At 38.1% G+C, this 21726-nt stretch overlaps 1 protein-coding gene across 1 annotated transcript; it reads left to right on the top strand.

Moving 5' to 3' along the window:
- Positions 1–256: 256 nt before the first annotated feature.
- LOC584658 (orexin receptor type 2-like) lies at positions 257–21504 on the top strand. Its single transcript, XM_030977997.1, has 7 exons — positions 257–855; positions 15972–16130; positions 16498–16575; positions 17842–17943; positions 18597–18871; positions 20141–20277; positions 21156–21504. Exons 1-7 carry the CDS (start codon positions 442–444, stop codon positions 21362–21364), a joined length of 1374 nt encoding a protein of 457 aa, XP_030833857.1. The 5' UTR covers positions 257–441; the 3' UTR covers positions 21365–21504.
- The last annotated feature ends 222 nt before the right edge of the window (positions 21505–21726 follow it).

Here is a 21726-nt window from a genome sequence, read left to right as displayed (position 1 = left end):
TTGTAGCTAATTGCTCCCTCTATATAGAAAACTTTCCCAATCGGTGCCTGTTGGTCTCCCATGATCCTCTTTTTCTTATGTTAGTTGAGAGCTGAGTTAATGAGATAGCCACCTTTCAGTGATCTCGCTGTGTGGTCTAATCCCTTCTGGCCCAGTAGTGTTGACGGTCTTTAACTAACGTACTGAACCTTCATATTATACTTATGAAGAAATGTATTATAACTCCCTTTTCGTTCTTGTTCCTTTACACAGGTGTGAAGACAAACTACGAGGAAACTGTTAAACACTATGGAAACGTTAAGATATTGGAAAGCTCATCTCGAACTACACTTACTCCCTCGGGTGATATAGGCTATATTCATCAACTCAGAGACATCCAGAACAACTGAGAAATCTAGAACCATTCGTACGCATAGCCCGCCCTCCGCGGTCACCCAATAAATGTATATCATGGAGCTTCAACCGCTAACTGATAACCTGACAGATATTGGCGATGAGATCTACGCATCAGCAGCCAACTTATCAACCAATTCCTCGAGTTCTTTATATTACGGAGAATCCAGTGACTACTTCTATGACTTGGTGTGGGAGATGGTTTACCCGCAAACCTACGAATGGGTCATCTTGGGGTTCTTCATGCTCCTCCTGCTCTTGGCCCTTGGCGGAAACTCGTTAGTGGTCTATGCCGTCATGCGGAACGAGCACATGCGCTCGGTCACCAACTATTACATCGTGAACCTGAGCGCTGCGGATATCTTGGTGTCCTTGATCTGCTTCGGACCGACTGCAGTTGGTGATGTCACGGAAACCTGGTGGCTGGGTGATACAGCGTGCAAGCTCATTCCCTACTTTCAGGTAACACCCACTAAAAGATCCCTATAGTCAAAGTTAAGAAAGAGAGGCTGAAATATTTATTTTAAAAAAAAATTCATCACAGTCAGTACTGACAGCGTGTCTGCACGCTTCGAAATACCATAATAGCCGAGTGGAAAACTTTACGAACAGATAAATACAAATAGCGTGTAGGACATCGAAATTTGAAAGAAAAACATTCAAGTCCTACAACATTTTTAAAAGGACGCGCAATGTATTCATGTTTATAACTTGACATTTGAAGTAACGTCATTAAATGGATTAATTTATATAATGAAAGAACATCCCGGGATGTAGGAGGAATAAGATAGTTAAGTATATTTAGTACAAATGTGAGGTAAAAGACCCCCATGTACGTTTCTATTAAAGTATCCCAAAGCTTATTAAAAAAACACCTCTGATACGTGATCACACACGAGGAAGGATCACAGACTTACACGTAAGTACTTTGAGTTATGTAAATTGTATACATTTCAAAGAGGTTGTCACTAACACTCGTATCGTAGTATGGGACTGATGAATTGATGTGTGTTCTGTTGATGCTGATCGAGGTTTGAAGTATGCTAAATTACGGCGTGAAATAACGATGCTCAGCTGGAACAGTCGTGCCATTCATCTTCTCATTGACGTTTCCCTCCATTCAGGGCATTCCACCAGCCCCCTATTAGAGTCACTGGAGGCACAAATCTTTCCCCATACCACGATCCTCAAGACCCTTAAAGGGGTAGTCCACCCTGATATTAAGTCCGTATTAAAGCAGCAGAACAAATATGCGAATTAGGTTGGTGAAAGTTTGAGCAAAAACGGAATAATAAAAAAAAAAGTTATGTATTTTTGAAGGTGTGATCAATCAAAAACTAATTGGCAACTCTGTGAAGGTCCCCTTCTGTTTGCCATATGTACTAAAACACGTTTAAAAAAAATGTCCTTTAAGAAAAATGTTTAATCAAACATTCACCCTAAATATATTTATTCCAAAATGTTTGTATACAACCACTGTATAAAACAAATCTATTCCGTCACCAATAACTGAGAATGAAAGTTTATGACATTTTCTCATAAGATACGTAACAGTCTTGCCTATTGTAATTTAATAACTACATCTTGAAAAAGTCATATATTTTCTATATTTATTCGGATATTGCTCAAACTTTCAGTACCCCCTGTTTTTCGCTTTAATTAAAACCAACTTCATAGTACATGTAGACTTTTCCTTTAAAGAAAAATAAATCGACTTTGTCAAATCCAAGCGTTACGGATTAATCAAATTTATGAAATATTAATATAGGTGTGAATTCGGAATGACATGCAAGGCCTTTTGGTCATCCCGTAGCAAACCTATTTAAAATTAAATATTTTCTAAATTTGATGAATGGTTGATACTTTAACTATTCTAAAAACACCTCATATTTGTTTACGTTTGGAATGAAAGTCAAGTTAATGAACCATTATGCCACGAAACCTCTTTTCAGATTCAAACTCTAATCAATAGTTACATTTATTTATCTTCAATTTCTTTCTCTTCTTTTCAATATAAAAAAAATATTCAAGTAAAAAATAAAAATAATGGCATAACAAATTTTTCAGAGCATTCTAACAGCTTTAACTGAAGGAAGAAGTCGTAAATCAAAAAGTGCACAGGCTTGTGTGTCGAGTACGCCTTAGGCAACGGATATAATTGTTTAATCCGTTCATGTCATTTTGCAACGATAACATAGCAGAAATGTCCCCTGTGAAAAATTGGTGTTCAAATGCCTTCATATTCGAAATATGCTGAGAAACAGCTGAAAGGGTTCCATTAAGCGTTCATACCACATAGCTGTGTAGTCCGATAAACCCATTTCAGGGTGCATGTATTGTTTTCAGCAAGATTTGTTATTGCTGCTGCTGCTGTTGTCGTTGTTGTATTATTTGTTTTCATAACTTGAAAATCATACCTTGGAAGTGCATGGGCCTATAATTATGCAATCCTAATCTGGCCCTCTGTAACTATGAATATAAACTATGTTCCATATGAAAGACTCTGTGTAGCTGTTGAGGAACAGAACATTTGACTTTTCAGTTGAACTAGGGGTCGAATCCATCTCGCTTCGATGCCCTATTTTCTTCTTTTTCCATTGCTTTGATTTCGTATTTCCCCCTTTTTTTCTTCACAATCATGATCATTATTCTTTACCAAAAGACCGGTTCATTTACATATTCAAATGTATAGGTGTTTCCTTCCAGGGGACCTAGAGACGAGTTACTCCATTAACCTGATTTTAGTGAATGACTACTATACAATACTTGGATTCCGGTCTGCGTACATTACCTGTCGCTATGTTAGGCAAGCCTCGTACAAGCTTTCGGGTTTCCAAAAACAACTTTGTTTATTAAGTTATGCATACATTTTGAATGCGTCAGTAAACCGGTAAATTGCTTCCAGACAGCTTCTACCACAATGTGCTCCCGTGACAAGTACTCAACTTTATCTTTAAGTACAACGGCTTCTGAAACCTACCCGATAAATCACTTTTACCTCTCTTATCTTGTTAAAAAATGGCTCCTATGAATATAAATTTCACGATCAGGACATATTTCTCATAAATCACATTTGGCGGACATACATCTCACTATAATTCAATGGCCTAGTATTTCGTCCTCCTATTGGTAAAGTATCATGCAGGGAAGCGATAAATTTGAGATCTGGCTGGAGAAAGTTGACTCGGTCACAAACGCAATCTATGTCTAGTGATGCTCAACGTCATTTAAAGATAAAGTTGGGTTCATGGCCCCATTTCACAAAACATTTCATAAGTGACAAATGACAGTTTTTGTTATAAGCTACTGAAATCCTTGCTTCTGATTGGTTATCAGCAGATTTGTCACTGATTTTTGTCATTTGTCATTGACAAATGGCTTTGTCCCTGGTCATGCGATTGCATTGTGACAGGAACTGTCTGGAAGGAAATGAAAAAAAGAGTAATTGATGTAGCACATTTTAATTGGTGAACTGTGAGGTTTTTTTCCTCGAATCTTCAAAATGATAACAACTTGAGTCACGTACCCTCTACACAGAGTGGAGGTTCTTGCATTACTTTTTGTTGAATGTGCCTCACTTATATTCATTTATGATAAAGAATTGGGAGGAGGGCATAAACAAATCTGGGGCTTGAGCCCCTCAAGCCCCTTTTATAACGCTATGGGGGGGGGGGGGGAACTAGAGCTTGTTAAGGAGATGAACATAACTTGATGACGGGTTTATACTAGATAGGAAAGGAAGGTATCTGACTCGCATTTAATTGTTTCTGGAACATTCGCCCATTACCAAGCGAAGGTGGCTCATTATTTCCCACCTGGCCCGGTTTTCATTATCTCGCACGAGAGAGCACTAAGGAGCCCGCATCCGCATCACAACACGGGCAGTTACGCCGCGGCTATGCGGTATAAGATAGCCTTCCCAAGTGCGTATAGAGGAGAACTCCACGTCGCATGAAGATAGTAGCCGACAACATGTGCGGAAAAAGTTGTGCACGAGGGAGCGGGTTAAATGTGCGTATTCATTTTTAATCCACACAATCGCTCTACCATTAAACTCACCTTTTTTTTTAGTTGTCATCGCATTTTGTATTTTGCACAAACTATATCAATTAACGCGTTAACATATGAACGACTGATTGTATGATGAAATGGATAAATACTCATATGAATAAATATATAAATGATAAATTAAGTCAAAAAAATTTATGAATAAATCAATACACATAAAGCAAATATACTGAGTCTGATTCAGCTATTTTGTAACCTGTAAACTGTGTGAATCACAATCTTAAAAGCAATTCAATTGACGTAGCTTGTTTACAAATGAAGATTACAATACTGAATGGTAAAAAAAGATCATTCAAGCTTCGAAATATGTCTGTTTATCTGAAAAAATGTATCGAATTAAACATTCTGGATTCGAAAATAAACAAACGAACGAAACAAGAAAGTGCACCGAAATATTTCTTTGTACAGTAAATGCTGTATTTTACTTTGCAAAATTACGATTCTGCTGAGCTCCGAATGAATTGCACCAGCTCAGGCGATGATAGTATTACTTTCATGGCAACCATTCACAGAAACATTTGGGCGACATTAACACGAAATTGTATTTAAACACCGTCCCCTTCACGCCAGACTGCTTGTACTTTTGGAACAGTCCTCCTTGCCAGGAATGCTGGATGAAGGCCAATGTGACCCTGTACTTGGGGCGAGGCCGCAGGGCTAGGTTTTGTCCTTGGGTTTATTTAAGTGAATTAAAAGACGGAACATACACGCAGGGACACGTGTGGTGACATGATGTTCCTGCGCATGAAGGCGCCAGTTTTTGTTGTACATGTGCTTCCAAACTGTTTTCGATATCATATCTCTGCCACAACTATCCACGTACGATGTGTACGCTCTTTCTATTAATTTTTATTTCTTCAGCATTATTGAAATAGGTCGCCTCTTCATCAAAAAAAGAAACTACATTCTTACGGCCGTGAATAAGATCGATACAAAATTATATATACGAAAGTATTTTGCAAATAAACATTCGAGTAATTCATAATTTACAGCAGAAAGAAATTATTAAAAACAATTAAAAACACACATATGGATCAGTATGGACAAAGCTACATTCAAAGACTTATCGGTTGGATACAAATTTACCCATCACTGGCTAAAAAACAACAAAATGCATCTCTGTGGGATAACAGTGTACACAATATTGGGTAAAATGTAACTGAAGTTGGTTAAACTGACTCTACCTCTACCCCATATCGCAGAAACAAAAACACATTTTCACTTTTATCCAAAGTTATTTAGGAAATTGTACTTAACTCCCCACTGTTTTAGAGAGAGATTGTTATGTTGTAAGCCTTTGAAACTATTACCGAATGATAGTTTAAGAGAACCTACACAAGAAGAAATGAAGAAAGAAAAAAAAACGTTGCCGGTGTTTGCAAACATTGCCAATTAAAAGAAGATAATGAAAATAGGAATGGTCTTTCTAAAATACCACTTGAGTGTTCATATAACAGAAGTTTTCAAAGATGTTTAAAACGGAATTGTTATTTCTTAATTTTCTTAATGAAAATGTCGTATTCTTACTTTTCTCAGTCTTCAACACCACCTCCGACACCCAATGTTGATTATTGGCATTAAAAAAACATTAATTTGTTACCCCCAAAATCACGAAGACTTTCAATTAAACATCCCAAGAGTACATTCAATAGCCTGTCGTATTGCTAATAGAAATCATGCTTTGATTATGTAATATGTCTTTGTTCTATGCGCACATTTAACAAAAAAAGGATGCCCAAGGCTTTTGAAATTGTCTTAGCTCTTTACTCTCCACACAAAAAAATCTCCTTGTGCCACATATTATTTATCATGGAATAGATATACCAAAGGTTTCGAGAGGATTTAACTGTTTCCACCGCAAAATCAATCTATACCGGTGTTGAAATCTTGAAGTCATTGTGTTGCCAATAAACATTGCATCCCTCAACGTGTGTAAACATACACATGTGGATAACGAGTGACCGTATACAGAGAGGCGACGGAAGCGATCGAAGTGTTAAAAATTGACTCAACCTTCCTTTAAAAAAAGAGGAGAAAATAGTTGACACAGATATTAGTACATAATACAAATAATAGCTAGTTCTTATATAGCGCTTTCAGGACCGAAGGCTCTCTCAAAGCGCTTTACAGATATATATATATATATATATATATATATATATTATTACCCCGGTCATCGGATTCAGGCTTACCCACACACAATGTATGTACATTCTCCACTCCCTGGGGAGCATTCCAGCCAGTCGTCATTTTTACAAGCGCATACTTGCTAATCTAAGCACATTAGCTTTCGCATCCTACCGGGTACCCAATTAACACCTGGGTGGAGAGTGGCAAATGTAGATCAATGTGTTGCCAAAGGACATTAGTGCCGCGGTGGGACTTGACCCGCGGACCTTGTGATCCACAGTCCGGTGACATATCCACTCTTCCAAGACACCTCTTCCACGACACATGGTAATACACAATCTGTAAAGTATCCCGTATCAAGGTTGGTACTATTTTGGGGGTAGTTGAAGGGCAGTTCTGTCCATGGTTTATTGCTCCTGTAACAGGATTCCACATGGGAATGATATAGAATAAAAACGTAAACAAAATGTGCGTCATCTTTACTAGAACTTGACCTTCGTTTTAAATTTAGATTTCAATTCTGACCATTTGATAAGATCACGACAACAAACGAAAGAGTGTTTGAGAGTGGTTTGAGCAATTGGGAAATGTATTAAAATATGCAAAGAAAAAATGTAATAGTCTGTGGAGTCTCGGAATCACAAAAACAAGACGAAATTTACACAATCTTCAAGAAATTGACATGTATTTCTCACAGTAATGTATATATATGGGAATATGCACACATTTGGTATGAAAATGAAAGTCTGGTCTGATCTAAACTTTCCACCAATGTTTTAGTCGTATTTCCAATAATTATGATGGAATTTAAGAGCAATTATTTTCAGGGTATATTTCTAATATCATATTTTCCAAAATGACATATAAAGAATGAGAACGCTCTCAAATTATTTGTACACGTTTTCCACAACGCAGCCTTTTCTTTAAATACACTACTGATTGTGACGTAATTATGGGACAGAAAACTTGATCATGCCGGTGTAAATTGTAAAGCCCGTTCACATATGGCGCAGAAACTACGTACGCTGACAATCTCTTGTAAGACACAAACAAGTATAACACAACGAACATCCTGAACCCCACTATGGTATACTTGTGAGGGTTCTTTACTCTCTTACGACACAAACACCTTTTAAATAGTAGGAACATTCGTTCATTCCTTCAGCTAATTCTTCACCCACTTCACATCCAATGACCGGATGAAAAAGTTTGTTGACTAGATGTGGTTCACTTGTTATTTATTTTATATTGATGTATTTTTTATTTATTATTCATTCATTTATTTTTATATTGATTTATATATCGATTTCATTCGTCCATGTATCATTTATATATTTACTGTTTGTTCATTTACTTATTCATTTATTTAAACATTCATTCATGAATTCATTTAAACATTCATTCATAAATTCATTTAATAATCCTTTTATTTATCTATTTATCTATTCAACCATTTCTTCATCTACTTAATACATGTACTTATCATTTTTTATTGTTCTATTATTTTCTATTCTTTAAATCATTTATCTATCTATTTTCTTATTTGGTTTTCGATCGACGAATACCGCATCATTATGTGAACGGGGTCTAGCTAACCCGTTAATGTCATTACGTGTCACCTTAAAGCATTCTCATTAGGCCTAAAACAGTATCAACCGCCAAGTTCAATGTGCTAAATACAGCTGAAACATGCCAGTGCATGACACTGGCCTTGAGTACCGAAGTGCTAACGTCATTTTCGCTTGTCCTCCATGTCACTGGTTCTTATCCGAACTGAAAAATGAAATGTCTGAACTACAAATCAACGGAAAGATTATAAGGCATAGATTACAATAATATCAATTATATGCCTTTATAGTGTCTGTCAGAGGAGTATCAGCTCTCTGAAAACTCAAAATCTAAAGCTGTGAAAATCGGAAGTTGTCGACGGAAAAACTTGCTATCGACTTGGTGACATCTTCTTAATGTGAAGTACGCACATTCACAATGACTTTGCAATAATTAAGCACGGCTTATGGCCTCAGCTTTATAGGTGAACCGATGGGATCCACGTGTTATGTCGTCACTGTAACTTCGGCCAATTTGACCCCTGTTGACCCATAATTTAGAGGGGTGCGGAAGATGAGGTTTTAATTTGTTTTTGTGCAATAATGAAAGGGTAAATTCTTGTTATTTCTTTATATTAATATTCTCAATTCATTCAGTTTTCCATTTTTATAAAGTCGTATTTTTTCGGACAGGGTCTTTAACAAAAGAGCCTGCGCATGAGGATCACGGCGAAATCGTTCAAGCAACGGACTGAAGCGGGGCAACTCAGGGTTGGGGCTGGTGTGCAGATCACGCCATTGTTTAGCATACACTTCTTAGGAACCAGCAACCGTGACAACTCGGCCAGTATGACGTCACATTTCGGTACTCTGCGTACACTGACAACTTAGAGCGTAATTGAAAATAGGGGCAAAGGTTCCACTAAATTCGGCAGGACAAATTTTCTTTCATACACCAGTGAATCACATCTTATGGAAAAATGGTATTAAAAATGAGGGCGATCAAAAAGACCTTCGATATCACACATTTAATGTGCTAGCGTTAACATTAACCTATTGTATTATCTGACCATGTTTCTTATAGGCAATACAATGTCTTCTCTGAATTCGGCTATGAATTGATGTCTCAAGAAATTATTTGATTATATTTCTGATTTTATCGATAAGGTAATTTATTTCATACAATGTGTTTACATGAACAAGAAGAGAAACTATTGGTTGGTAAAAGGGGTCAGATAATAGCACATGCGCTAGTCGAGCCTAACCCTTTAAACAGGTAACCAAAATATTTTGATACAAATCAGTTTAGAAAACGTAACACAACAAAAAATAATGAATTTACTATTACAATCGATACTTTAACAAATAAGAATACTTAACAATGTTTACAATACATACGAACTGATATTAGATATAAAATATAACTTGTGTATCTTTGCAGATTATGTAACTTGATGTTAAATTATCTAATACTGCGGGGCCCAAAATCATAGATCCGGAAAAAGGTACATACTGTCCTGTAATTATTGTCCTCTTGATAACTTTGAGTTTGAAATACCTCGACAAATCACACGGAATTAGTTTCTACTTCAACACAAAACACAGATATACATGAACATCCACTATTCGATACACACAAACGCACATACACAAGGATCGTATGAACACAATTTCGTTTCAATATTTCACCTTAAAGATAAAGTTGAGTTCTGGTCATGTGATTGCATTGTGAAAGAAACGGTGTGGAATCTATCAGGAAAGGTTGATCATCTATAGTAGATAAGTATTTGTGTGTATTGCAAGGTTCTGGAATCATCAAAATGATAAGAAATTTGGCCAAACCTTGGCAAAGTTACAAGCACTGTACATAGAATGATGTATATGGGACTACACGAGCACATGGTGAAGAAACCCTACCCCCCCCCCGATTTTTACGATGTTTCATGTCATATTTAGAATATGAAGGCATTTGAAGAGCCATGCTTTTCAGGGAACATGTTTAATCTGATGTTCTTCCACCCTTGCATAATAACAATGATAACGCTCACAAATTATTTTTTACTTCTTCCCAGAACTCAACCTTCTCTTTAAGACTGTTCTACTTTTGAGGCTGCCATCCTAGTCCAGCATCGCTTAGATTGGCGATCTCTTGCACTTTTCTACAGATAGTTAGGATAATACTTTAAATGCATAATACTAATATGTTATAGAAACAAAAAGTTCTTTATTATATGTTCATATGTTAATCTCATTTTGACATGACGTTATTATTGTTCCCATATTTGTATTATACTTAGAAAAGGCAAAAATAAAATAAAGTCGAAAAAAAATCAAAACAGTTAAGAAACGAATACATCTAAAATAAATTCGGCTTTTATCGAGCGTTTTGCGTGATTTTAACCATAATCCAGATCAGATATGATAATATCTAATAGTGAATCAGGTAGGGGACGTAGAGAAGGCTAAGATGGGGAAAGGGAAGGGAAAAGGGAGAGGGGGAGGGGGGGGGGCAGGACAAGGGAACACTTATCTCAGTATGTGTGGCCTTGTTGCTAGTAAATTTTAATCTAGGCCTACTTACCTCCCCTCTCCCTTAAAACAGCAAATGGCTGGGACTTTTTTTCTTAATGTGTGCCATCTCCCTTTCGTTTCCTGATTTTTACTGTACGAACGAGCAAATGTACTGTGACCACGACGAACGATATGGATATTTTCAAAAAGCACCACTGAAATAAAAAAATAACCGGATACATGCTCGTCTTTTACTTGCGTTAACTTACCAGAATGACACGTTTTCGGAAGACAACCTCTAGGGGGAGAAAACTTCGGGATAAGACGTATTTGTTGGCTACAAGAAAACACTGCATGTTCCCTTCGGACTACCGGAGAAGGGCCATTACAATGCATCAAGCTGTCACATCCGCAAACTCAGAGCGCGCAGTTCTCAGAAGTGCTCGCCTTAGCCTTATTTTTAGGGTAGGAAAGATGAAGGGATGGATATTTCGGGATTCGAAATACGATGTGAGGTTGGGTTATTTACAAATCTGGTATTTACCTAAATGTTATTTTTAAAATACGATAAAAGGCCAAAGGACGGTTAACGAACCTATGACAATTAAGGTAGGACCTATTTCATCGCCCGACTTTTCCTTAAGTTTAGCTTTGTTGCATCACCCTCGTGTGCACCTCTATAGGTAGCCTCTCTCATTTTGAGCTCTGTAATTTGTTTCATTTTTTACCAATTTTGGTTGGATTTAGTATTTGTATTTTCAACATTGTGTTTGATATTGGTCAAGGAACAGAGGTAATCAATTTGTAAGGTGTATTTTGGTGTGAATTTGCAGTATTTCTGTTAAGTTTAATGTTTGATGTTCTTGTTCAATTTTACTGTACAGGCATGTGCATTAAGCTTTACTGGTACTTTGCTTGTATACCATTTGAATGTACTGACATTCACAATAGTCTCTTTTGTATGCTCCTTTTGTGTAAGCTATTCCTGCTTGTACAATGGATGGAAAGCCATTGAAAGTGTTGTTTTCTATAGGGCTTGTTTTTTCTATTCTGTACACTTTGAATCAGCCCTATATAACCAAGGAATGTTTCACTTGTACTGGCTCACACATGAAGAGCCTCCACTGTAAACATCTCAAATATTGTAGTCAACCTATACTATATTACTGTAATTCGACAGCTACATTTCGATGTCTCCTTAATTCTGGAGATATCCAGCCCAATCCTGGTCCAGTGAATCGCACTGAGAATGTTTCCAATATTGGCCATACCAACTCACCTCCTTATTCAGCTGATTGTACAGCTTTACATATTTCATACAACTTGAATGATCTCCATCAGATTAATAACCAGCCGCTTAATTTACTACCCATGAATGTTTGGAGCAGGATCTGCGATCTTGGCATCGGTCGCCGACGTCGAACTCATCGCGGACGTGGGCGGCGTACGATGCCAAGGCCGGATTTCCCTCCACCAATGTCGGTATCATCCAATAGCCTCAAACTTGGCCTTTGGAATGCACGTTCCATGACCAATAAAACACACGCAATTACTGATTTGATTGTTGAACATGATCTAGATGTTCTAGTCATCACCGAGTCGTGGCTCTCTGGAGACAGTAAGAGGGATGGTCTCATATTAGCTGATCTAAGATCTGGTTTGCCTAATTATGATTTCACCCATCGACCCCGGTTATCTTCCAAGGGCGGTGGGATTTTGCTTCTCTATAGATCCACGGCTCGCTGTACCTTGAACAACAACAATGATTTTGCATCTTTTGAATTACTGGATGTCACACTCAATCTGACACCTTCATCTGCTGTAAGGTTGTACTGTATTTATCGACCACCCCCGTCTGCCAATAATAATCTCTCCAACGGCACATTCTTGGATGAATTTCCAACTCTCCTTGAAGGTGCTGTTGTAGATGATCATTTTCCTCTATTATTGGGTGATTTCAACATACATGTTGATGATCCCAATGATAATTTTGCAAAATCTGTTATGACATGTGTTGATTCGTTAGGGTTCAAGCAACATGTTCGTGAACCAACCCATCGCGCAGGTCACACTCTAGATTTGATTTTCACAAGGAATTCGGATGATGTCTGCAACGTGAACTCGCTATCTTCCATGCCTTCCGACCATTGTGCACTTGTCACCACTGTCAATATCGCAAGGCCGAAGAATCCCAAGAAAGAGGTTTCCTTCAGGAAATATCGCAGCATTGACAAGGACTCTCTACGCAACTCTATTGACACAATGTTCCATTCACTTCCTGATCTATCTTGTCCATCTGCTTCCGCGGAGCATTACAACTCATCTTTGCGGACGTTGATTGATGAGCACGCTCCAATCCAGGTCAAGACTGTATCAATCAGACCTGATGCGCCATGGTTTACCGATGATATCCAGGAAGCCAAGAGGCGAAGGCGTCGTGCGGAACGTCGTTCGATCAAGTCTGGACTTTTTGTTGATAGAGAGCTGTACCGCCGTGAATGCGATTCATATTATGAGTGCATCTTCAATGCGAAGTCAGCGTATCTCAAAGATCTCATCAAGAATGCTGACACTAAAGAACTGTTTCGTCTTGTGAAGACACTCTCAACGCCCACTCAATCTTCACCTCTTCCAGATCATTCTTCTGATAGTGAACTCGCCAACAGATTTGCTACATTCTTCAGGGGAAAAGTCGCCAAAGTTGTATCCTCTTTCCCTAATGTAGTACCAGCACCAGCTTCAAGATCTTTTGCTCCAGGCCCTCGTCATGAACTCTCTGATTTCTGCCTTGTATCCCTCTCACAAGTCAGGAAGCTCATCACTTCACTTCCTTCTAAACACTGTAAGCTAGATCCGATTCCTACCTGGCTTCTAAAGGAAGTCCTCGATGAACTCCTTCCTCACATAACCAAACTGTTCAATCTCTCGTTATCATCCGGAATAGTTCCAGAGTCTTTTAAGACTTCTCTGCTTCTTCCCCTCCTAAAGAAGCCGAGTCTCGACACGAATGGACTTAAGAACTACAGGCCCATCGCAAACCTGCCATTCCTTGGGAAGGTTTTGGAACGTATTGTGTCACTACAGCTGAAAGCCCACATTGACAATCTCGGTTTATTTCCAATCCACCAATCTGCCTATCGGAATCATCATTCTACTGAGACTGCAACTGTCAAGGTCCTAAATGACCTACTTCTAGCTGTAGATAAGGGTAATGAAGCTGTCCTCATCTTGCTTGATTACACTGCCGCATTTGACACTATCAACCACGACCTGTTACTCCATCGCTTAGAGAACGACTTCTCCATCACCGGCACCGTACTTCAGTGGATTCGCTCCTATCTCATGCACCGAACTCAGAAGGTGATCATCAATGACACCAACTCGGAATCATTTCCCCTCATCTGCGGCGTTCCTCAGGGTTCCGTGGTCGGCCCCCTCCTGTTTATTCTTTACACCAGCCCTCTCTCAAATGTTATTAACCTTCATCAGAATATTCAACACACTATGTATGCAGACGACACCCAGATTTATGTAACTCTTCACCCAAACAGCAGGACAGTAGCCGCGAACAAACTCACCAGTTGCCTCAATGAAATCAAAACCTGGTCTTTTCAAAACTGTCTCTGCCTTAATGATTCCAAATCTGAAATGATTCATATTACTTCTAAATTTCGGAACTCAGACCCCTTTCCTGATCTTGTTATGAGTGATGGCTCTCTCAGTTGTTGTGCTTCTGTGCGTGACCTTGGTTTAAATATTGACAGCAATCTTACTTTCAAACAACACATTAGTAATATTTGTAAGTCTGCTTCCTTTGGTATATATAAGATCAGTAGAATCAGGAGGCTACTTGACCGACCCACAACTTCAAAATTAGTCCATGCTTTTGTCTCGACCCATATCGATTACTGTAATTCTTCTCTTTCTGGCCTCCCTCAGTCACATCTAGTCCCACTTCAAAGGGTACAGAATAGCGCTGCTCGGCTTGTGACTCTCTCGCGTAAATCAGAGCACATAACTCCAATATTGAACTCACTACATTGGCTTAAAATTCACCACCGCATATCCTTCAAAATTCTTCTCCTGTGCTACAAAGCTATCAATGGCTTAGCCCCCTCTTACCTTTCCGATCTCATATCCTTACGTTCCCGTACGTCGTCACGAACACTTCGTTCATCTTCCACATTACTGTTAACACCTGGACCCGCACTAACACCCGGTATGGTGACCGCGCCTTTTCAGTTATTGCCCCCGCTCTCTGGAACAAACTGCCCGCCTTTATTCACTGCGCCCCCTCTGTATCTCAATTCAAATCTCTACTCAAAACCTATCTTTTCAAATTGTAAATTGCAGTTGTGCGTCGGTCAATGGAGGTGCGCACCATATTTGTCTTTATTTAGTTGATTGCCACTGTTTTTCTTACCTTATCTATGTTACTTTTGTATCTTTGCTTTTTCTTCTAATTTAATTCTACGGGTTATAGTCTTCTCTTAATCAGAACACTGTGCGCTTAGAAACATCAGTATTAAGCGCCTAATAAATGTTATGTATTATTATTATTATTATTATAGCCGTTGCTAATTGAAGAATCTCCCCCTTCCCACTTTCATAAATCTCTATTTTTAATTCTACAATTGAACGGAAATGAATCAACATGTCTCAGTTAAATTAAAAGAAGCTTCGTTTAGATTGCATTCAGGTGATTGTCACCGGTATAACGAAATCTCTTTATTGGTTTTTTTTTTGGTTTTTTTTTGTGGCCATTTTCGTGAATCGGGATTTATTTCCTTCTATAAAATCTCAAAATAAAACTCTGATCCAGAATAGAGTACCGAAAAACCGTGAGAAAGTTTAAACTGCATGAATATTGATAAATTCATCATGTTATGTAAGATATATATATATATATATATATATATATATATCAATTATCATGCCCATTTTCTTTTTACATATAACGTTGATTTGTGTAATTTGATAGTTATATATTCAGGAATTAAGTTGTATTTAATTTGATTAAATATATTAACTTCATTTTCTTCTTTTACTCAATGTCTTTCTTTCTTTCCTTTTCTTATGTTTCTGCTTCCTCTTCTCTTTCACCTCCCTCTTCTCCTTGTTCTTCTTTTTCTTCTTATTATTCTACTAATATATTTTTCTTCTTCCTTCTCTTCTTCTACATCTTCCTATTCTTCTTCTTCTTGATCTTAAGTTCTTCTTCTTCTTCTTCTTCTTCTTCTTCTTCTTCTTCTTCCTCTTCTTCTTCTTCCTCTTCTTCTTCTTCTTTTTCTTCTTTTATTCCTCTTCTTCTTCTTCTTACAGCACGTGACAGAATGTGTATCCATCTACACCCTGACTGCAATCGCCGCTGACCGATATCTAGCCATTTGTCACCCGCTCAAATTTCGCATCCGGGCTTCTCGAACGGTTTTCATTATAATCGCCATCTGGATTTGGTCCTTCGTTGCTGTTTTACCACAGGTAAGATTTTTTTTTTTTTTCTCCTCCTCTTCTTCTAATTCTTCTTCTTCGTCTTCAAGTTAAGAAATAAATATTCACCCTTGTATTACTACTACTACGACTACTAATACTGATTTTTTTCTTTATCTTCTTCTTCTTCTTCTTCTTCTTCTACTCCTCCTCCTCTTTTCTTCTTCTTCTTCTTCTTCTTCTTCTTCTTCTTCTTCTTCTTATCTTCTTCTTATCTTCTTTAAATATATAGATAATTAATACATAAATGAACAAATAAATAAATAAATAAATAAATAAATAAACAAAAGAATAAATAAATAAATTAGTAAATAAATAAATAAATAAATAAATAGTAACGTTTCTTTCTTCTTTGCAGGCAATCTTCATGGAATTGGAGTATAACATCCACACGCCCTCCATAAACAAGCCCGTCTGGTTGTCCAAGTGTTACGAGGTTTGTTAAAGGGGAATTAACCTCAAACTTTATGTTAATTCCAGTTTGTAGGCCATTTAAGGCGTTAGCTAAAAAATATAAAACATACATTTGATGAAGGGGATGACGTAACTCTTCTTCAGAATCCTTCGTCTTTTGGGGCTCCGAGAATATTCAGAACGTCGCCATGGTGTTTGCCCACGGCACGTTTTGTGACGTATCGCATGGATTCGACCGCCATTGCGTACGTACGTTTCCCTGCTGTAAATTGCAAAATGATCACAGCAGATCACATCGTTTTCCTGTGGTACTTGTACTATTTGTCCAGAAATTTCTCCACCTTCAAAGCTGCTACCTATAGCTTGAATATTTCATTGCAATTGTAATGGTTTGGAAACCGATGAAACGATTACCCTTGGTTTTCGAAGAAATATTATTACAACCAAACACTTGGCAGTACACCATGTTTGACGTATATTGCATATAACGCGCGCTACATCAGTTCTCCTTGCGTCTGTACGCGTGCGTATTCTCTCTCTCTCTCTCTCTCTCTCTCTATAATAACTAAATATTTCATGTTTTAAGTACGTAAAACTTGATTTGTCCCGATTTATGTTTCTTGAAAATGTGACACATTAAGCTCAAAATTTAAATATTAAACGAAGACCCTGATTCATCCAGTCCGACTTTCATCCTTGAGTTACAAAAAGTTCCAAAATTATCAAATTTACAAGAGGTATGAATGATTTATTTGTTAACTGTATCTTAACTAGTGTGGAGGGGTTGTGGTGCAGTGGATATTAGTCTCTGGACTATGAAACCCGAGGTAAAGGGTTCAAATCCCAGGCGTAGCGAAAAAGTGTTGGAATACATACTTTTCCGTAACCGGGTATCGTAAACGGGAGGTCCCGTGTTCAAAGTATATTCGATTCGATGTGCTAGCGCCTAGCGTCCTTTGGTAAGACTTTAATCATCGTTACAGAGTCCTTTGAGACGGACTTAAAGCGGTTGGTTGCTTACTTACAAGCATACATATGCTTTCTAAACAGTCAGATAACACAAACAAACCAACCAACCAACCAACCAACTTTATTGGTTAATCTCTGACTCTTTATATCGATCAGAAAGATTCAGGAATTTGTCAACCTTATCTTTCATGGATAGATCACTTTGACACAATAATTATTTCATGAAAAGACGAAAGAAAAGATTATTCCGACCTATGATCATGTTTGTAGGCACCAGTACATGAAAATGACGCTATATCCTTTTTTTTTTCATTCGTAGGCTGGCTGGCACAATTCTTTCTGGCAGAAACTGTACTACGTGAACATCGTGCTACTGACCTACATCCTACCATTGTGTGTAATTACGGTCGCCTATTCGATGGTAAGACCACTAAATCGGCAACGGGGAGTGGGATATTTGTAACCACTATTTTCGCGAACAAAGTGGCAATTTTTGGATGGATGTCATAGTTTCCACTCTCTTTGGTTCATCTCATGTCGGTTTTATTAGGCAAAAAGCAATACCATAGAAGATCCCCGTATACGATTCGGTATGGTTTATTATTAAAAACATGTAAAATAGCAGCCATCAGACTAAAACAACCACTGAATTCAAAACTTAAGAGTACAAAATGTCCACTAAAAATACAATGCGTTCAGCGTTGACTTAATACAATACAATGATATACTAACATAAATAACATTGAATAATAACATCAATATGGAAATGGAAGGAAAAACGAAAAGGGGAAAGGAAAGGACAGACTAGATAAAGAACTTTAAGAAGGACAAAGAAGAACAGTGATATGGAGAAATGAAAATAAATTCATGTAAAACATTTGCACATGGATTGCTACAAAAGCAAGAATTGAAACCACAGTCAGTTATTCAAATTCAGGCACTGGTGATAACTTTTTTGAGATGTTATATTAACTAATTTTTACTCTCCCCTCCCCATCATCAGTTTTTAAGAGTCAAGTTGTCTAATGAATTTTAGTAAAAAAAAACCATGCATTGAATCTGCTTAATCCCCAGGTTTGTATTCGGCTCTGGTCGGCCATCCCCGGCGAAGAGACCCGCCGAAAAAAGCCGAACGACTCGAACAACGAAGCCCGTCATCACAGCAATGGCAAATCCATCTCGACTGGCAAAGGCGCGACGCAAGGAGGCAGCAGCACCAAATCTGGACAGATGAAAACGAGCACGGAGACACAGGTCGAGTCGAGACGGAAAGTGGCCCGGATGCTCATCGTCGTAGCTCTCATATTTTTCACCTGCTACCTGCCAATTAACGTCCTAAATACGATCAGGTATGCATGCTACCTATTAAAGCCATAGTGTAGGCTACTAGAAAGCACTACCGCAACACAGAGCCATTATAAGCAGAGGTTGGCAAACCTGGTTTCACTGGGTCACAACATGGCGTATGTTCTTTTGTTTTGTGCTTGCCCAACGAAGCAGTAGTCGCCATAATGTGTCCAACTCGAACCGGGTTGGCCAAACTCTGTGTATAGATGGCTCTGCCGAAACATCCCATCTAGCGCCAACTCAGGTCAGCTGTTGCAAATGTATCTGTCAATTTCTAAATAACAATAACAACAATAATACCAAACGAGTGTTAACATTGGCCGAGAGTTAAAAAGAGACAAGGCATTGTAAGGATGACTTGTATAAAGAACACGTCAGCAAACTTTCGACGAATCAACGCAAGGGCAATTTCAAAACTCTATCGTATATCCTTTAAAAATCATGTTCTGATTACGCAATACGCCTTTGTAATGTTCACCCATTTCAATTGATGCTGCCCTTTCCTTTATAGGTTCCTGTTTTCCTTCCTCGAAAGTAGTTTCGAGCGTGTTAAATGACATGAAGTCGGATTCCTGAAGAGAGATTTTTAGGACCCCCCCCCCTTTTTTTTTTGCTTGGTCTTCTATTTTTTTTATCTCTCTTATGTTAATATGTGGTAGGCCAAAGATCAAAGAAAATAAAGTTATTTTCGAATAGTGCTCAATTGGATGAACTGACACTAAAAAAATTATTACCAAAACAAAACTAATTATTATAATATTTACCTTAATTTAGCATTCTTTTTTTGATTGCTTTCTTTGCATCTCGGCACGGTCACTTGTTCCATTTCGTAAATTGGTAAATTCCGACAACAATATACAACCAATCAAAAACACATGTCACAATTGACGAAAGAGAAAGGTTTGTGCAACACAACTGCTTTACCCATTCCAATATTGGTTACCACCAGGGGCGTACGCAGGGGGGGGGGGGGGTTCGGGGGTTCAAACCCCCCCCCCTTTGTTTTGTTTTGTTTTTGTTTTTGTTTTGTTTTTTTTTTTTTAAATTATGCCCACGGCTAACGTAAAGTGACCTTACCCCCCCCCCCCCCCCCCCCCCAAAGAAAGAAAAAAGTCAAATTTTCAAATTTCGAGACCAAAAAAAAAAAAAAAGTGTCCGCTTTCTCTGCCATGATAGATACAATGTGACACAGTGCGATTATTTATGAGGAATATGACGATAGTATTTTCTCTCCTTCTTTTTTTCTATTTCTTTCCTTCGCCATCTTCTAGGCACATGCAAGTCTTTTCAATGAACCTTAAGTCCGAGCTGGGAGACCGAAGCAAGGTCCACCTCTATTTCATCTTCGCCCATTTTCTAGTCTACATCAACAGCACCGTCAACCCAGTTATCTACAACTTTTTAAGTGGTAAGTATACTAATACTACTACTACTTCTACTACTACAACTTCTACTACCACTACTACTACTACTAGGCCTACTACTTCTACTACTACTACTACTACTACTACTACTTTTACTACTACTACTACTACTACTACTACTACTACTACTACTTATACTACTACTACTTCTACTACTAGTAGAAGTAGTAGTAGTACTACTACTACTACTACTACTTTTACTACTACTACTACTACTACTACTACTACTACTACTTATACTACTACTACTTCTACTACTAGTAGTAGTAGTAGTACTACTACTACTAATAATATTACTACTACTACTTATATTACATCATGTATATACAACATCATGTAATAATACTACCTCTATTACTATACTACTACTACTACTACTACTACTACTACTACTACTTATACCTCTATTACTACTACTACTACTACTACTACTACTACTACTTCTACTACTACTACGACTACTGCAACTACACCTGTACTACTGCTAGTATTTCTCTTACTGATACTGCCACCTAATAATTTATCAAATATATCAATTTGAAGGCGGTTTCCCGGCAAAATTTGTATCATCACGTATTAGTCAAAACATATTCTTTCACATGATTGGTAATAAGAGCTTCCATTTCATTTGTGGAGAGGGGGCGTTTTCAAAACTGGTCTATACCTTTAAAAGAGGAAATTTCTACCCCTTTGGTTAAAGAAAGTGAAATTGATGAGAGCGCGGAGTGAAGGACGTTAACCCTTTGCTTACGGGAACCTGGTGGTCTCTGTGTTAAAGCCTATAGGACCTATACAATTCAGTAGTCAACGGGTTAACAGCCTCAATTAATAATAACTTTTGTTTATGTTTGTTCCTAAACAGCTAAATTTCGGCGCGAGTTTCGAACGGCCTTCGGAACCTGTGCCTGTTGCCCGCAGCCTACGCGAGACTCGACGGCCATCACGAGCACGGCTAGTCGACGCGCCCAACGTCCGAACCCGACGGGGAGAACGACCAGCACCGAATACATGCAGATGTCGAGGGTGACCACCAGAGCGAACAGACCCCAGTCAAGCTCCTCCGAATTTTGATGGACATTAATTACGATGGATCGGATTGGATAACAATGTGCCCTCCCATTTTGAATATATGATTCGGGGAAACCGTGGAATGTGGTAGTTTAAAGGGATTGGGTAACTTTGTCTCAGATTCTGAAACAAAATCCTGGATTTAGCTCATGATGCAATGATAATTATAAACCTTTGGGTCAGTCAGGAATCCATGACTTTTACAAGCCGATCGCCTGTCTGATTATCAAGATATTTACGATTGGAAATCGAAATCAGATTTTGCGTTTTCCTACCGGTTTTCATAACACTGCAGCCTATTGGAGAAAATGAACATGGTAAAACCTGTCACTAAAATATTTCTACTTTTTTGAGGCACTGCTTGA

Source organism: Strongylocentrotus purpuratus, unplaced genomic scaffold, assembly GCF_000002235.5.
Source record: "Strongylocentrotus purpuratus isolate Spur 01 unplaced genomic scaffold, Spur_5.0 spur5_scaffold_1, whole genome shotgun sequence".
NCBI classification, from domain to species: domain Eukaryota; kingdom Metazoa; phylum Echinodermata; class Echinoidea; order Camarodonta; family Strongylocentrotidae; genus Strongylocentrotus; species Strongylocentrotus purpuratus.
Note: the sequence above shows the minus strand (reverse complement) of the source record. Positions and strands in the feature narration are given on the sequence as shown.

Coding starts and splice junctions, on each gene's coding strand:
- LOC584658 (XM_030977997.1), top strand. CDS start 442: ATGTATATCATGGAGCTTCAACCGCTAACTGATAACCTGACAGATATT. Junction 16,131..16,497: donor TCGTTGCTGTTTTACCACAG/GTAAGATTTTTT, acceptor TCTTCTTTGCAG/GCAATCTTCATGGAATTGGA. Junction 17,944..18,596: donor TTACGGTCGCCTATTCGATG/GTAAGACCACTA, acceptor CTTAATCCCCAG/GTTTGTATTCGGCTCTGGTC.